This window comes from Cynoglossus semilaevis, chromosome 16 (genome assembly GCF_000523025.1).
Source record: "Cynoglossus semilaevis isolate Cse_v1.0 chromosome 16, Cse_v1.0, whole genome shotgun sequence".
NCBI lineage: Eukaryota > Metazoa > Chordata > Actinopteri > Pleuronectiformes > Cynoglossidae > Cynoglossus > Cynoglossus semilaevis.
In genome coordinates, this window is record NC_024322.1 from 7,176,132 (window position 1) to 7,190,536 (window position 14,405).

At 39.1% G+C, this 14,405-nt stretch overlaps 2 protein-coding genes and 2 long non-coding RNA genes across 6 annotated transcripts in view; 1 reads left to right on the forward strand and 3 right to left on the reverse strand.

The window, feature by feature from the left end:
• Positions 1 to 534: 534 nt before the first annotated feature.
• Positions 535 to 8,997, forward strand: serpine3 (serpin peptidase inhibitor, clade E (nexin, plasminogen activator inhibitor type 1), member 3). 3 transcript variants are annotated; one of them, XM_025063537.1, is made up of 11 exons: positions 535 to 1,361; positions 1,455 to 1,535; positions 3,848 to 4,148; positions 4,907 to 5,261; positions 6,162 to 6,392; positions 6,882 to 7,124; positions 7,302 to 7,500; positions 7,586 to 7,686; positions 7,828 to 7,914; positions 8,001 to 8,084; positions 8,506 to 8,997. In XM_025063537.1, the coding sequence occupies exons 4-11, from the start codon at positions 4,970 to 4,972 to the stop codon at positions 8,556 to 8,558; spliced, it is 1,290 nt and encodes a 429-aa protein (XP_024919305.1). In that variant the 5' UTR covers positions 535 to 1,361; positions 1,455 to 1,535; positions 3,848 to 4,148; positions 4,907 to 4,969; the 3' UTR covers positions 8,559 to 8,997. The 3 variants fall into 3 exon arrangements, with proteins under 3 accessions (XP_024919305.1, XP_024919306.1, XP_024919307.1); XM_025063538.1 differs by having other exon boundaries at positions 535 to 1,002; XM_025063539.1 differs by lacking the exons at positions 535 to 1,361; positions 1,455 to 1,535 and having other exon boundaries at positions 4,013 to 4,148; positions 7,831 to 7,914.
• LOC112488259 (uncharacterized) lies at positions 2,052 to 3,972 on the reverse strand. The gene is made up of 3 exons (XR_003052117.1): positions 3,839 to 3,972; positions 2,908 to 3,086; positions 2,052 to 2,186 (listed from the first exon to the last, which is right to left on the reverse strand). It is a non-coding gene; the product is annotated as an uncharacterized LOC112488259 (long non-coding RNA).
• Positions 6,266 to 7,746, reverse strand: LOC112488258 (uncharacterized). The gene is made up of 5 exons (XR_003052116.1): positions 7,611 to 7,746; positions 7,292 to 7,519; positions 6,861 to 7,150; positions 6,687 to 6,737; positions 6,266 to 6,407 (listed from the first exon to the last, which is right to left on the reverse strand). It is a non-coding gene; the product is annotated as an uncharacterized LOC112488258 (long non-coding RNA).
• Positions 8,780 to 14,405, reverse strand: part of ints6 (integrator complex subunit 6) — a 17,836-nt gene continuing 12,210 nt past the window's right edge. Inside the window, exons 8-17 of the mRNA XM_008328374.3 lie at positions 13,681 to 13,813; positions 13,235 to 13,329; positions 13,038 to 13,148; positions 12,717 to 12,932; positions 12,420 to 12,546; positions 12,159 to 12,301; positions 11,876 to 12,062; positions 11,073 to 11,444; positions 10,899 to 10,992; positions 8,780 to 10,293 (exon numbers count right to left, since the gene is read on the reverse strand). Of these exons, the coding sequence (XP_008326596.1) occupies positions 10,200 to 10,293; positions 10,899 to 10,992; positions 11,073 to 11,444; positions 11,876 to 12,062; positions 12,159 to 12,301; positions 12,420 to 12,546; positions 12,717 to 12,932; positions 13,038 to 13,148; positions 13,235 to 13,329; positions 13,681 to 13,813 (1,572 nt within the window). The 3' untranslated portion in view covers positions 8,780 to 10,199. The remainder of the gene's footprint in view (positions 10,294 to 10,898; positions 10,993 to 11,072; positions 11,445 to 11,875; positions 12,063 to 12,158; positions 12,302 to 12,419; positions 12,547 to 12,716; positions 12,933 to 13,037; positions 13,149 to 13,234; positions 13,330 to 13,680; positions 13,814 to 14,405) is intronic.

Sequence of the window (14,405 nt, forward strand, 5' to 3'; positions counted from 1 at the left end):
TTGTAGACCCTCGCATTGGCTGAGGAACAACTCCCAAGAAAAAAAGGAAGGAAGAAACCTCAGGGTGAAAGACAGAGGAGGGGATCCTCACCCAAGACACGCAGTAGCAAAACAATCTAGAAACATGAGTTACAGTTCCTGTTTCAATATACAGATAACAGCAGCAAAGGTGAGGCAGGAGTATGGAGAGGGTCCTGGATCCAGTACAGCATCAATGGGGTCTATGAGGGGAGGAAGTAATTATAACAAATATATAAAACATAAAATATATAACATATGTGGGGTTATGGCTGGAGATTGGGGTTTAATCAAAAGCAATATTAAAAAGAAAGGTTTTGAACCTGTTTTCGAACATGGTCACTGATGTTGCCAATTTTACGCTTTCGGACAAGTTGTTCCAGAGGCGGATATATATATATATATATATATATATATAGCCATGGTAGGTAGAGTGACACGACATAGCTTGGTCAAGGCGTTTTAAAATGGTATGATATTATGAAAATATTGAAGACATTAAAGGTGATGACAACATGTATTAGCATGACATTTTTATTATTGACATTATCAAAATAAAAGGCTGAACGTATTTGTGTCTTATGTACCTATGCTATATTCAGTAGCCGTTTGAATATAGAGCATATAGAATATAGAATATATATAAAGTCCACTATATTATAGCATTAAATGATAAGTTATTATTATTATGAAACAACTCCCCAATGTTCCTTAATGCTTATACTGCATGATTTTCCATTAATATGGCACACCCACTCTCTCATATCTAGTTGCTGGAATTTTCCTTTAGCTGCACTGACAATAACGTGTAGTGATCTGTGTATCTACTCATTAACAAACTAATGAGCCTGCACCTGGTGGATTGTAGCTGCCGTGCAGAACGCTTGTGATTGGATAACGAGGTGCAGCCTGCGCTTTAAAAAGATTGCACAATGGCGCTGCGTGAAGGCAGTTAAAACAAAAGCGTTTGCTATTGTTACGACGGTACGTTTTTCCTTCTCTGGTACTCTTAACTTTAGCAGTTTACGCGTCACGTGAAGAAGCAGCATTCCACAGAACGTGCGGACGGTTTGTCTTAAACCATCTGCGCGCTGCTGACCCGCCGAGTGGGGCAGCCGTTTAGCGTGCTAAACAGTAGCCTGTTTGAGCCGCACGCTTTGCACATTCAAACTAATTCTGACCGCACGTATTGCTTCAGTCAGTGTGTAAAATAAATCTTTTCGGGTGTAGCAGCAGACCGGTGGAGTTCAGTTCTAACTGAACTGAAAATTACACGTCCAGTTGCGTAATTGAACTCTTCAACCATTACGCAGTGAATTATCCACAAAGCCATCTTTAAACCGGTCTGTTTTACTCTGAGTGCGATTGAGCTTTTTCCTAACTTCCCTCAAGTTTTTTTTTTTTTTTTTTAATATAAATGTGCGTCTTGGGTTTAGATCATGGCCAAAGTAATGCAGATGTACCAGCCAAGCACAGTGGTCCTTCAGTGTGGAGCCGGTTCAACGTCACTACTAAAGGTATGAAAAGAAATGGATTTAAGCCTTTTACAGGTATTGACTAAAGAGTGAGTGACACCAACTGGACTTAAAACTTAAAAAAAAAACAACTTAAAGCTTAAATTTAATTTAATTAAACTTAAAACTTAAAGCTTAAATTTAATTTAATTAAACTATATACCCTTGACTTTGACAGTGCATGCCCTAAAAGGCAATGAGAAACACCATTCATTTTTGGCTCAATATCTTGAAATAAATGCAAACAATGCTCCAACAATTTTCTTTTATTGGAAGGTATACAGCACAAGTTGCACAACATAACTACAGCAATTAACACAAAAAATAGAATTCTCTAATTCTCTTATCCACATTATACCAACACCTTGACTGACTCCAGAGTCTCAGATCATATTCTTTTTCACTTTCACCAAACCAACAACCGCCACTTTTATTCCCATAATTCTTCACACCAGTGCTCATGTACTAGTGAGGTAAAGCCTGGGATGAAACATTCCCCCTCACGTCTCCCCTCTTCCAGTGCCAGCCCTAGTAGCTCTAATCCACCGTGGCGTACCTGGCAGATCACTCTGGCGACACCGGCGTTGTTGCGGCCTGGCCCGGCCCCCGCCACACGGCAGCCTTCTCTCTAATCCCTCCCAAAGGCCCAGAAGCCTGGAGAGAAGTAGGGCACAGGAGGAGACGCTGGAGCATCAGTTAGTGGAGTAAAGTGAGCTCTGTGCATCTGTGTGTCAAACATTTCATAACCCTGTGACTTATCACTTATGAATATATAAATATATAATCATGGATTTTTTTTTTTCTGTCAATTTTTTAAGCTAAACTTTAAATCTATTTTTGTGCTAAGCTTTAGTTATAGTCTGTTTATTGAGAGCTATGCTTTGGTTATCTTAGATAAATTGGTAACTAATTTATCATATGAGTTTTGTGTTATTTGACTCTACTATCCTGAACTGAAACTGAATATCTTTTAATATTTCTCTGTAGGAACAAAAACTAAATGGTAAATAGAGCTTAAAATTAGGGAAAAATGCTTTCCCTAAATGCTCAAATGCTTTTTATTATCTTATTACTAGCTTATATAAGATAGTGAACTATATTGACAAAAATATATTTAATATATAAAGTTAGTGTTTATCTATTATCTGATACCTGTATGTTAACCAAAGTTAACAAAAAATAAAGATAAAATCATAGTTGTAGAGTAACATGACAAGTTTATATTTAATTAAAAAATATAAAGTTACAATTATTCAAGAAAATAATAGGTATGAGTTTGTAAAAGAAATTCACCTTGATACATTAAAAAAAAAAAAAAAAACCCAAAAAAAACAGTGGTGCACCTGCATGTTAGTGTGTGTTTGTGGCAGATTACCGTTATTACTCCAACAGAATTTATCCTTCCATCTCCACATGTTGATGGTTGTCAGTGTGACTCTGCGATGCCTCCACCTTCCTCCACACTGCAGCCACTTAATCCCAGTAAGACTGGTGGAGACTGGCCCCAGCTCTCCAATCAGGCCTTTCATCCCAGTCCCCTCTGCATCCTGTGACCTCAGATTGAAGATGAATTAAAAAAAAAGAAACGCATCATGAAAGGTTATCAAACATTGTCCGTTATTTTTATATGTGAGAGAAAAATAAAAACAATTTGTTAATCTGGGCAAAATATTTAAGAAATATCTGAAACTGCCCTTTAACTTCTTCCAGTTAGGTTAATTTTAACAGTGTATACCAGCTGTGACTGGACTGCAGTACATGTACTGTAACTATAACTACATTTTTTGGAATCTCAGCCAAAAAAAACTGTCTACACCCAGCCCTGCAGGGGGCATGCATAACATAACTGTTGTTAGAGAAGAGTAAACTGTTGCATCTTTGAACAGTACCATTCACCACAACGAAGGCATTACTCCACAAACACATTTAACTTGTCTCACGAAACTTTATTTTGAAATTCCTAGACTAGTGGTGCTAAACGCCCATGTTAAAACTAGCAGTACAGTTAAAATTAAGTGAAACAAAATGGCAGATTTTTCACTAGTTATCCCTAGTTTACAACATTTCTTAAGTGTATTTTATGTTAAAAAATAAACTGATATTTGTTCCTTATTCCTAACCTCCTCTTAATCCTGACCAGAGAATGAAGCTGCCACAACCAGGCTTTTCATAGCTATATCATAGATCAGATATTTTCACAGTGAACCATTAAAGTGTTTCCATCAATTAAACCCTTTATTTATAATTTCTCTGATTATGTATATGTGTGTGTAACATCCAGTCAGTCACTGTGAGAGTTTACTTACTGTTTACAGTGTGGCTGAGGATTTGCTGCTGGGTGACCTGCCTCCCTCTGCCTGGTTCCTCACAGCCCTGAGGAGGCTGGAGCAGTGGTACGGACATCTCCGACTCAGACCAGCCCAGAAGTTCTCCTTTAAACACGGTCTCATGACAACAGGCCGTCTCAGTTACCGAGAACCAGAGGGCTAGGACAGAATCTGAGAGTCGGGGACAGTTGAGGACAGCGGAGGACATTAAAGGACACTTCTGCCCCTGCAGAGGCTGAATGGTCAGTGTCAGCCGGAGGACAGTCGAGGAACCAGCACCTGTCTGCAGGTAAGGCCTGAGCAACAAAATCAAATGCAGTACATTTTAAAAATGTAAAACTTTGTGAATGAACTTTCGATAAACTGCAAGGAACAAAACCAGCTGCACTGCTGCCAACGACTGATTTCACAGTTGATTAATTACATGGTTTACACAAGTTGACCTTTTCCTTTATTAAACACAGACATTTCAGGGAAAATGTTGTGTTGTCCAAACCTGAGACATTTCCTATATTAAAAAAAATAACAAAAGGCAGAATAATATAATTACAGTTGGTTTCTGACAGTTTGAGGAGAAAATGTTATGTGGAGTTTATTTTAATAGATGCTCCACTTGTAGGCTACATGTACTTTAAAGGTTATGAAAAAATTGATAAAAAACAACTCCATGAGTAATTAAATGTTTGGATTAAAGAATATTAACGGCAAAATAAGAGCCAAGATAGGCCAACGAATAGCTTAAAGCTAGCCTAAATCTATTTTAAAGCAAGCATTTTAAAAATTAAAAACAAAAAAAAAACATAGAACATTTAAGGAACATGTAGGAACATAAGTAGTAGTAGGACGATTATAAGTAGATTTTTTTTGTTCTCACCCCATTTAAAAAAAAAAAAATTCAAATCTGAATCCAATCTAAAATGCTCCACTAACGTACAAAAAAGCCCTAGTTTGCTTTTTATTCACCATCATGCAACATTCAAATGAACACATCAATCAAGGGTCATTTGTTGACAGCACCAACAAAGTGTTTTTTGTTTTTTTTTGCAGGATCTCATCTTTCAGACCACCTGTTTCACCTGAGGACATTCTCCCTCCTGCTTCTCTGAGGAAATGTATCACCTCTCTGTGGTTTCACTTTTCCTCTGCCTGTTGTTGTCGTTGGAGAGCAGCAGCAGCAGCAGCAGCAGCAGCAGCAGCAGCAGCAGCAGCCTCCAGGACAACATGGGAAGGCTCCACAGCAGTTTCTCCCTCAGCCTCTACCAAACGCTCACAGAGTCAGAGAACGTCTCCAACCTGATAGTGTCTCCACTCAGCGTCTCCTTGTCTCTGGGGCTGCTGCAGTTTGGTGCCAGAGGGAACACACTGGCTCAGCTGGAACAGACTCTGGGATATAATGTGAACGGTGAGGTGTGATGGTGTTGTCGTTGAGTAACTGTAAGCTGTTTCTCCTGCTGTCAGGCTGACGGCCAGGAGGTCGTGACCCCAGGGGCTGCTGCTGCTCTGGTGGTAGGTTCCACAGAGCTCAGTGGTGTTAGGATCTGCTAATACCTGCCTCCACATCAACAGCCATCTCATTAAACAGTGTTTCTGAGGTTGACCTCCAGTCAGGAAGTCAATAAGTACTTGATGTATAACACACATTTGTTATGGTTCAGGCAGAAAGGCATCATAACAGATCAGGTTTTCAACTTTTAACCAGGTTTAACTGGGACCATTGTGTCATTGTGTTATACTGTACCAACAGAATATCTGGAGATAGAAAATCTCAGGATATTTAGTTGAGCTTTTGCAAATTTGCTATAACTAGGACTACCATGATACATTTAGTCTAATTTTTATATATTATTTCTACTATATTTCAATATATTTAACACATTAGATAAATTCTGATGATTTAACTTTAGCTGTCTAAATAAAAGATTAGTTAAGAAATAATTAAGAGTTAGTCCAATGGAATAAAAAAATTAAAAACTAAATTTGATCAAATAATTTATATCACATGGAAATTTATATAAGGAATTGTTGTAGCTAAAATAGCTCAAAGTAAACAATGGAAGTATATTGAAACCATGGGGAAAATATAGCTAAAGATTAAAATTAATTAAATTAATCATCTGACAGCTGTTCTAAAATAAACAGTCAGAAATCAAATACTGGCTGGGGAATTGTTAAGATATACTAAAAAAACATGAGCAGCGTTTCCACCACTTTGCGCAGCTGCGTAAAATGAAGTGAAGTCTGTTAACTACGAACTCTCTCCTCTTCCTAATACCAAACTGTTCTGTGTTTTTGGACCTTACAGAAGCCCAGGTCCAGGACTTCCTGTCTCACTCCCAGGGTGATATTAGTAACAGCAGCCAGAACCTGTTTCTGCAGCAGACCTGCACTTTATTGGTCCAGAGTGGAGTCCGGCTCCTCAGTGAATTCACACACCACGCTGCAGCCTGGGCCAACACCAGCGTGGTCCAAGCCAACTTCAGCCAAACTGTCCACATGCAGAGACACAGAGACGCACACTCAGGCCACAGCCAAGGTAACAGAGGCAGCTCTAAGAAACACCAGAAGATACATGAGGGTTTTTTTTTTCAAAAATATATAGCAAGTCACATGGATGAGATTTTTCACTGGAATTTTGATACAACAGATTTTCTCTTAAAATACTCTTTTCCGTCTGACTCTATGTGAAAATGAAAGTTTATGGGTTTTTTGCATTTGCAGTCATAACTTCACATAATCTCCTCTAGCCCGTCTGTCTGCCTGTCACCTGACAAAAATGCATGCATGACACTTTGTTTATGTATTTCAAACATTTGCTCTGTAGACGTACCTTTACTTTGCTATGCACTCGCAGCCTTGACAAGACGTTTCCACTTGGCTCCTTTGGACCGTTGTCCATTAAGATATGCAACAAAAATATTGTTGGCAGAAATAAATAAGTTATAACTCAAAAACTTGAAGCAAAATGTACTTGAACCTAATTAATTCAGTTCCTCACCCTAACCTTTCCTGGCTTTTCTCTCAGATGAGGCCTTGACCGTCCAGTCAGGCAGCAGCAGTGGAGAGCTGTCAGGGTCAGGGGAGACTCAGGCAGAAGCTCTGTGGTGGAGCCAGAGGCAGCAGGTGGCGCTGGTCAACACTGTGGTCTTCAGAGGAGTGTGGCAGAAACACTTCTTGTTCTCCAACACTCAGAACCTGCCCTTCACCCTCCCCGATGGAAGCATCATCAAAGTCCCCATGATGTACCAGGCTACAGAAGTGAGGTTTGGTAAGAGACCACAACCATCCGTCCATCTATAATTGAACAGACAAGGACAAATTTTAATAATATATTGTAATAAATTACAATATTTAATAACAATATTTACATTTCAATGACAAAATAAAACATTGACTAAAAAGTCATCAGACACAGTACAACATCTACATTCTTACCTGTCAACAGGTCAGTTTAGAACATTGTCCGACCAGCGTTACACAGTGTTGGAGCTGCCGTACCTGGGCCACTCCCTGAGTCTGCAGGTGGTTCTTCCCAGTGACAGGAAGACGTCACTGTCCTCTATCGAGTCCCAGCTCAACACCCGACAGCTGGCATTATGGGACAGCGGCCTACGCAGGATTAAAATGGACGTCTTCCTGCCAAGGTGAGGTTTCTTTTGCTGTCTAATAAAGAAAAGCGTATGAATATGGACGCAGATTAGATGAAGATGAGTTTATTGGTACTTCCAGGTTCAGGATGCAGAACAAGTTTAACCTGAGGTCAGTGCTTCCTGCCATGGGCCTCAGTGATGCTTTTAATCCAGCAGCTGCCGACTTCAGCGGAATATCAGGTCAGTGTATCCACTCTACTGAAAAAAACTCATAGAAAATATTGATTTTATCAGAGATCTTAAAGTCAGATGAGCTTGGACCCAGTAGCACAAAGTCTGAGGTGTAGTTACAGCAGCTGAGTGTGCTGTTTTTCTGTGCAGCAGTGGAAGGTCTTTATGTGACTGACGCCTTCCATGAGGTGAGAATAGAAGTGACTGAAGATGGGACGAAGGCAGCTGCTGCCACAGGTAAGGATGGTTCTGTAAAATGTCTAAATTCCTAATATATATATATTTCTTCCCATTTGGTTCCTAAAAAAGACATTTCTCTGCAGCTATGGTTCTACTGAAACGTTCCAGAGCTCCTGTTTTTAAGGCAGATCGGCCTTTTTTATTCCTGCTTCGACACATCAACACAGGTATGACTGTTAAAATCATTCTGCAGCAGGCTGCATTCCTGTAGGGTTTCAGTATTTTTGAATTGCTTTTACACTGGCTTGGATTATTCACTATTATCAGTAATCTACTTATAAAAATATATTTTCTGGCTACATATCTTTTTGTTAACTATTTGGGGCAATCCTTTTGTGTTTTTGGTTATTTATCTTTTCTGGCCACTTTCGTAGTAGTTTATTTTGTGGCTTAATTAAAAAAATACTATAACTTATTTTAGGGCTCCATTCACCACCTTTATAATGGAATGTAATCTATAGATGTTTGTTAACTGTTTGTAGACAAGCTGTACATTTACCATTTTAGTTTTCATTTTGGTCAAATAACATTTCCAATAATTTATCTTTGCAAAGACGTAACTAAAAAATGTTTTTCTTCCATTTCTAGGATGCATCCTATTTATGGGTCGAGTGTTGAATCCTGCTGATCAATTACTGTAAACCTCAAACCCTTTACTTCTACTCTTTGTATTTATTTGTGGACCAACAGGAGGATCCAGTCACAGAAAAAACAGGGACATTACTTTTGTACATATTTGTAAATAACGTTTTTAATACACATTTTTACACCTTGTTATTTGGTCTTTTTTGCCTAATACGCCATCATTTAGCTAAACTAATTACCGAAAAAAATGTCGACTAAAATGACGCAGAGTCACGTGTTTACAGAACACTTTATTTACATGGCCCTTCACAGTGTAAAATAGAAACTTTATTAATGGAAATACTTACAAAAAGGCCATTTTGACGCTCAACATTCTCTTTAAATAGTACTCTAGGCTTATTTACATCTTTACAGTGTATTCAAAATACTCTTTTGGTAGCGGCCTCTTCACAAACAAACAGACAAGTAAATATGGCAGATTTTGGTCCCTGTCTGGGGAGGGAGAAAAAGGAAGAGAATGGGTGCCCCTGAATCAGAAATCAACTCCCGACTTCCAACGCATCCAGTCAAATAATTTGTGTATATTTGAGAAAATGCCTGACCACCGTATCTGAGGAAGTAAAGGTAGTTTTTTTTCTGTTTAAAATTACATTAAATAAGCATTCTCAAATTTACACAAGTGCATTTAGGGTTAAGTGGCAAGATGTTGATTTGAGATTCATGGTGGAGGGGAGGGGGCGTTATTTTGGCAGCAACCAGCAAACTGGCGTCCAAACCTATAGTTATCAGCACTAGAGTGGTGTTGCATACAAGACGTTTCATTAAAATAAGAATAAAACTGATGGTAGGGAAGGAATCAATGCAGCTGTGATGTTATTGCTGATTGTGATGCATTGGTAACAGTTCCTGAGCTATTTTTGTCCCTGTGTTTTCAACATTTTAACCAATAATGTTGCTATTTTTTATTATTATTTCACCATTTCACTGAGTCATTCTGTGATTTTTCCCTTGCGTTCATTTTTTCTGTTTAATACTTAGTAATTTATCTGTTGGGTAATTTCTATTTTTACTGTTTTAAGAGCATAGTGCTGGAGTGCTTCACTTAGTGGAGTGTACAAAGATACATTTCAAACAGAATGTTAAACTTTCATTCTTTCACCAAAAACAAGAATGTGAATCCACAAATGGACGAAGGGGAAGAAGACAGAAATTAAAGTGTATCACTGAACACGACTGGCTCCCGTTAATCCCCGAGTCGCACGAAAAGACCAACCAAGGACAGGACAACATGCATTCTCACACACATTCACACCTATGGTTAATAATTTACTAGATTTCCCCCAATCTTCAATCTGCCTGTTTCTGGACACTGGAGAACTCATGATTGTAACATGGAGTTCAAAATGGTGACCTCTTGTCATAAGATTTAAATTTGTAAAAAAAAAAAAAACATGGGCGAAATTTTGCTGATGTTTGTTTTTAGTACCTAAGAAACATCCTCCAATCTTCTGGTCCAAACCATGTCCAGAAACAATCCTGAAGAAGTGTGGAGGTGACAGTGCTGAATGCCGGGTGCTGCCTTGTCTGACCTCTGTGGTGGCCGCTGAACACAGCAGGGAGGGGTGGAGGGGGTGAGAAGGGTGTGGTGGATGGTGGCGTTTCTTATCAGTTCACTGACTCTGAGAACTGACTCAGTCTCAGAGTGGGTCCATGTGGTTCAGGTTGTTAGATCTGTTGTGAATCTCTTCCAGGAAGTTTTCCAGCTGCTCGATGAGGACGCGCTTTTTGAACCTTAGAAAAAGTAAAAGTAAAGGCAGTGTTAAAGGTGAAGCAACTTTATTGTTAAATGATGTTGATGTTGTACAATAACATGTTAATTTACACACACTTCCCCTTTTCCATAAAAATTGTTTCAATGGCCTGTCAGTGGTGATGAAAATCATCTTTTTTGTCCCAGTGAAATACCTTCATTTGGAACGATATTATATACATTTTTATTTAACAACATTATTGTCTTTTGGCTACTGAAGCTATTGTTGAGGCATATTTACCTATTTCACAACCAACGTGCTCTAATAGTTTAACAGTGTATGTAGCTATGAACTATCTTTTATTTATATATATATATATATANTCTTTAGCTAAAACTGGGTTACATTTAGCAACATCTAAACTGGCGTTAATATACTTAGCACACATAAATCTAGAACAGGTCTAAAAAAGCTTCAAAGAAATCAAGATACCAGCAAAGTCCGTCAGCAATGACTAACGTCCTAGGAAGGAATGTGTCGCGAAATTCTCTCAAAAGAGTCAGAAATTAACTGTATAAAACACAATAAACACTATAAGATGATGATGAACAGATGTTTCCAACAGAACTACATTGACATCGTTACCTGGCTGCCTCTTTGATGATGTTCTGGAGAAAGATGAGCCGAGTGTCCAACGTTCCCTGTATCTGCTTCAGGAGGAGGAAGATCTTCTCGTAGTCTGCAGCAGAAGGAAGGAACTGATGATTCATCACAAACTGAAAGTGAATCTCCTTCCAATACCATGTGTATTCTACTCACGTCTGCCAGGTTTCCTGATCTCCTTGGTAATGAGGACCCTCAGCTCGTTGTTCACCTTTGTCGTCTCAGTGTGAATGTGCTTCTTCAGAGCTGTTGGTGACATGTATCGTGGGGGCTGTTCATCCAGAAGCTGTACTTCCATTCCTTCCTCGCTTCCCAGCAGATGTTCGCCATCATGGAGTTGACCGTTCTCCTCATCGTCCCTGTGCCTCAGGTCCTGGGGGCCCATAGCTGTGTGGTACTCGCGGTGGTTGGGTGGTCCTGAGGGAAGATCCACCTCTGAGTCTGAGCCACTGTCTGAGTTGTAGTGGTTCTGGTTCAGGTGGTTGATAATCAAGTCGGGTTCTGGAGCTCCATCAGTCATCTCCATGTCTGCAAGGTCAGATTAAGGACAGTCGGTTGAGAGTCCTGATGGAGTTCATGGTGATTACGATTAAGTTTGGCAGGAAAATGAAAGGTAAATACATTTAAAACAAACTCTTTCAGTGTCAGTATATCAGATTTTGTAAGGTTTTATAAATTTAAGTTAAAACAGAACGTACAGTATCTCTCTTAAAGTGACCTCAAAAACTGATGCAGTTTTACCTACACAGAATATACAGCATACTTTCACATAAAATTAATTAATAATAATGAAGTTATTTAGCTTAATTGATTAATTACTTTACAAACTACAAATAAGCAACAGTTATTTATTAAAACTAAATATGCATGTTATTGCTGTTTTTTCTTTTTTTGCTTTATTTTACCAAGTTTGTGTGTTCCTGATCTTATTTTTCTCCAGCCTCAGATTCAAATCTCACCTCCTGCAGATCGAGGGCTGGCAGGTGGCGTCACTGGAGGTGTATAAGCCCTGCCTAGACGCAGCAGCGGGGACATACAGCGACGTCTCTTGGGGCCTCCACCCTGCATGTTGTTGTTTTCTCCTGGTCTCTTGCCCTTGTTCTGAGGCCCCGTGACAAACTCGTCTGCCTCATCAATCATCATTCCCTAAAAAACAAAAAACAGTGAAGACCATTTAAAGACTGTACAGTCTCATCAGAGAAGTTTACGTTAGAGCAGGCTGAAGTGCATGAGTGGGCTAACCTTCTTGTCCAGCTTGAAGGGGTTGCCGAACGTGTGGAGACGTTTAGGTTGTTCAGGGTCTGCGTCTCGAAGAGGCTGAGGAGCAGCTTTGAGGAAGTCCTGGTAGTTGCCCATCTGGGCGATTGGCACACTATGAAGCTGGTCTAAAGGCAAGACACAGAAATCTAATTGACATGGTAGGTGAAACCTACAGACTTCAAACATCCTCAAACAGTTATTTAGTCCTATGTAAATATGATGTAATTTTCACAGGTTGCTGACCTGAGTCTTGCCCTCTGAGTGTACAGACGCTGGTGTTGAGAAGATTCCTCCTCATTCGGCTCAGCTGGTCCAGCAGGTGGCTGCGTGGGATGTCGTAGGGATTCCTAAAGCTCTGAGGTTTCAGGCTCTGGTGACGACAAGACAGAAAGGTATTGAAATTTGCTTGATAATAATTCAAAACTATTTTAATGGAGAAAGATATTTTGTCACGTTATAGTAACTGATGACGTGATTACTGTGTTATTGTCGCCCACCATAAGTATTTCTACTGAAAGACCTGTGAGATTATGACCTCACCTTGTTGAGCAGAGCCAAATGAAAACCTTGGAATTCTTTAGAGTTGAGCTCCATGGGCAGAGACGGAGTCTCTCCTGTCAAACTCTGCAATTGCTGGATGAAATTCCTGCGCTGGGCTAGAGAAATACCCCCTCCCCGCCAGCGCACCTTGATGCCCAGTTCTGCAGGTGGTTTTTTACCAATCGAGGCGATCAGTCGATCATACTCTATTTTTGTCTGAACAAACAAAATGCAGGGATTAATAGAGAAGAAACAAACAAAGTCAGTTCTATGACCTCAATAAATACATAGATATTTTAAATCTTAAGAGAAATCAGTCACCTGCTGACTGAGCTTCTTCAGATAGGAGACCACACTATAGCTCAGACCGTACTCAATGTTGTCTGCCAGCAGGTTCGGTGCTCCCATGATTCTTAGGGCTTTCCTTAAAGACTGTGAAAAAAGACAAAAGAATAATTCAGATTATTCAAATGTTTATCGAATAAATAACCGTTATAAGTGTTGCAATTTTCACCAACCCCAATATAGTATGGAGGCATGGTCTTCAAGTAGTTCTCGAAAGACTGTCGCCATTTGATGGTCGGCTTGAACTTGTGCACTTTGATTAAGTCGTCTGCAAAAGAAGAAAAACTACAGATTAGTCTGGGGCCAAAATTGTGGTGCGTGAGTTACACTATTATTTTTCCACTGAGCTTACAGCTAGCTCTCTATTACCACTTTTACATGTAATAATTATTTTTCATTTTCTAATAAATGCTTAGCTCTCACTTCACTAAGGTCAGTTAAACTCAGGTATTTTGGTCCTCCTTTTATTCTCTTAATGGATATTTATTCCCTTAAGTTAACCTCAAATAGCTGTTTTGTACTTTTATCATTTTTGTCTAAATGTTTCACAAACATTTAACAAAAAAAAGAAAAAACTGAGAATAAATATTGTTAAGGTAATCTAATATTTATTTATTACCTAAAAGTGGCAGGAGCACAGGGTAATTGTAGGGCATCACAAACAAGTTGACACAGTTGAGAGCAGTGCTGGCTTTCAGGTAGCCAAAGGGTTGGCCCAGGTCACTGTATTTGGCACTGTTACATACAAACACCTAAAAAATACAAAGAACAAAAATCAGCATAGACAGCATAACATTTGGAAAAAACTTCATTCTTGGAGTAAACATCAGTGCGTGATGCACCTTAAAAGGTCAGAAGGGGGCAGCAGAGTAAAGATCCTGAAACAAAAGGCCTCTTGCTTGTCTATCAAAAGCCATATATGGATAGATCATTCAGACATAACTCATCAAGCACAAATCTTTGCAAAGGGATCAGCCTGAAGCTCTGCACTAGCAAAGGGAGATTGGAAGCGTTCATGTCAAACTACTATTAAAGCTGCCGTCAACTTATTTACAGTTCACATTTGTCTTGTTGTTAAAAGTCTTTATGACGTTTTAATCAAGCTATTCAGCTTTAAAACCAAAAAGGTAAAACACTTTTTTTTTATTCTGAGTAAATATAGAAACACTTTGACAGAGCCTACACTGGAGTTAAATATTCGGATACATCTATTTCACACTGAGAGCATACATTTTAACTTCAGGGGTTTTGAGTTTTGAAATTATTATTTCGATTTTGGAAAACATTTGGCTGTCTTGCAGTTTTTATTTTTTATCCTTGAACTCTATTTGACCTTGAAAATAA

What these genes read in the sequence shown, in the direction of transcription:
- serpine3 (XM_025063537.1), top strand. Translation starts at nt 4,970, where the DNA reads ATGTATCACCTCTCTGTGGTTTCACTTTTCCTCTGCCTGTTGTTGTCG. An exon ending in TCTGGGATATAATGTGAACG is followed by an intron (nt 5,262 to 6,161) that starts GTGAGGTGTGAT and finishes TGGACCTTACAG; the next exon opens with AAGCCCAGGTCCAGGACTTC. An exon ending in GGCTACAGAAGTGAGGTTTG is followed by an intron (nt 7,125 to 7,301) that starts GTAAGAGACCAC and finishes ACCTGTCAACAG; the next exon opens with GTCAGTTTAGAACATTGTCC.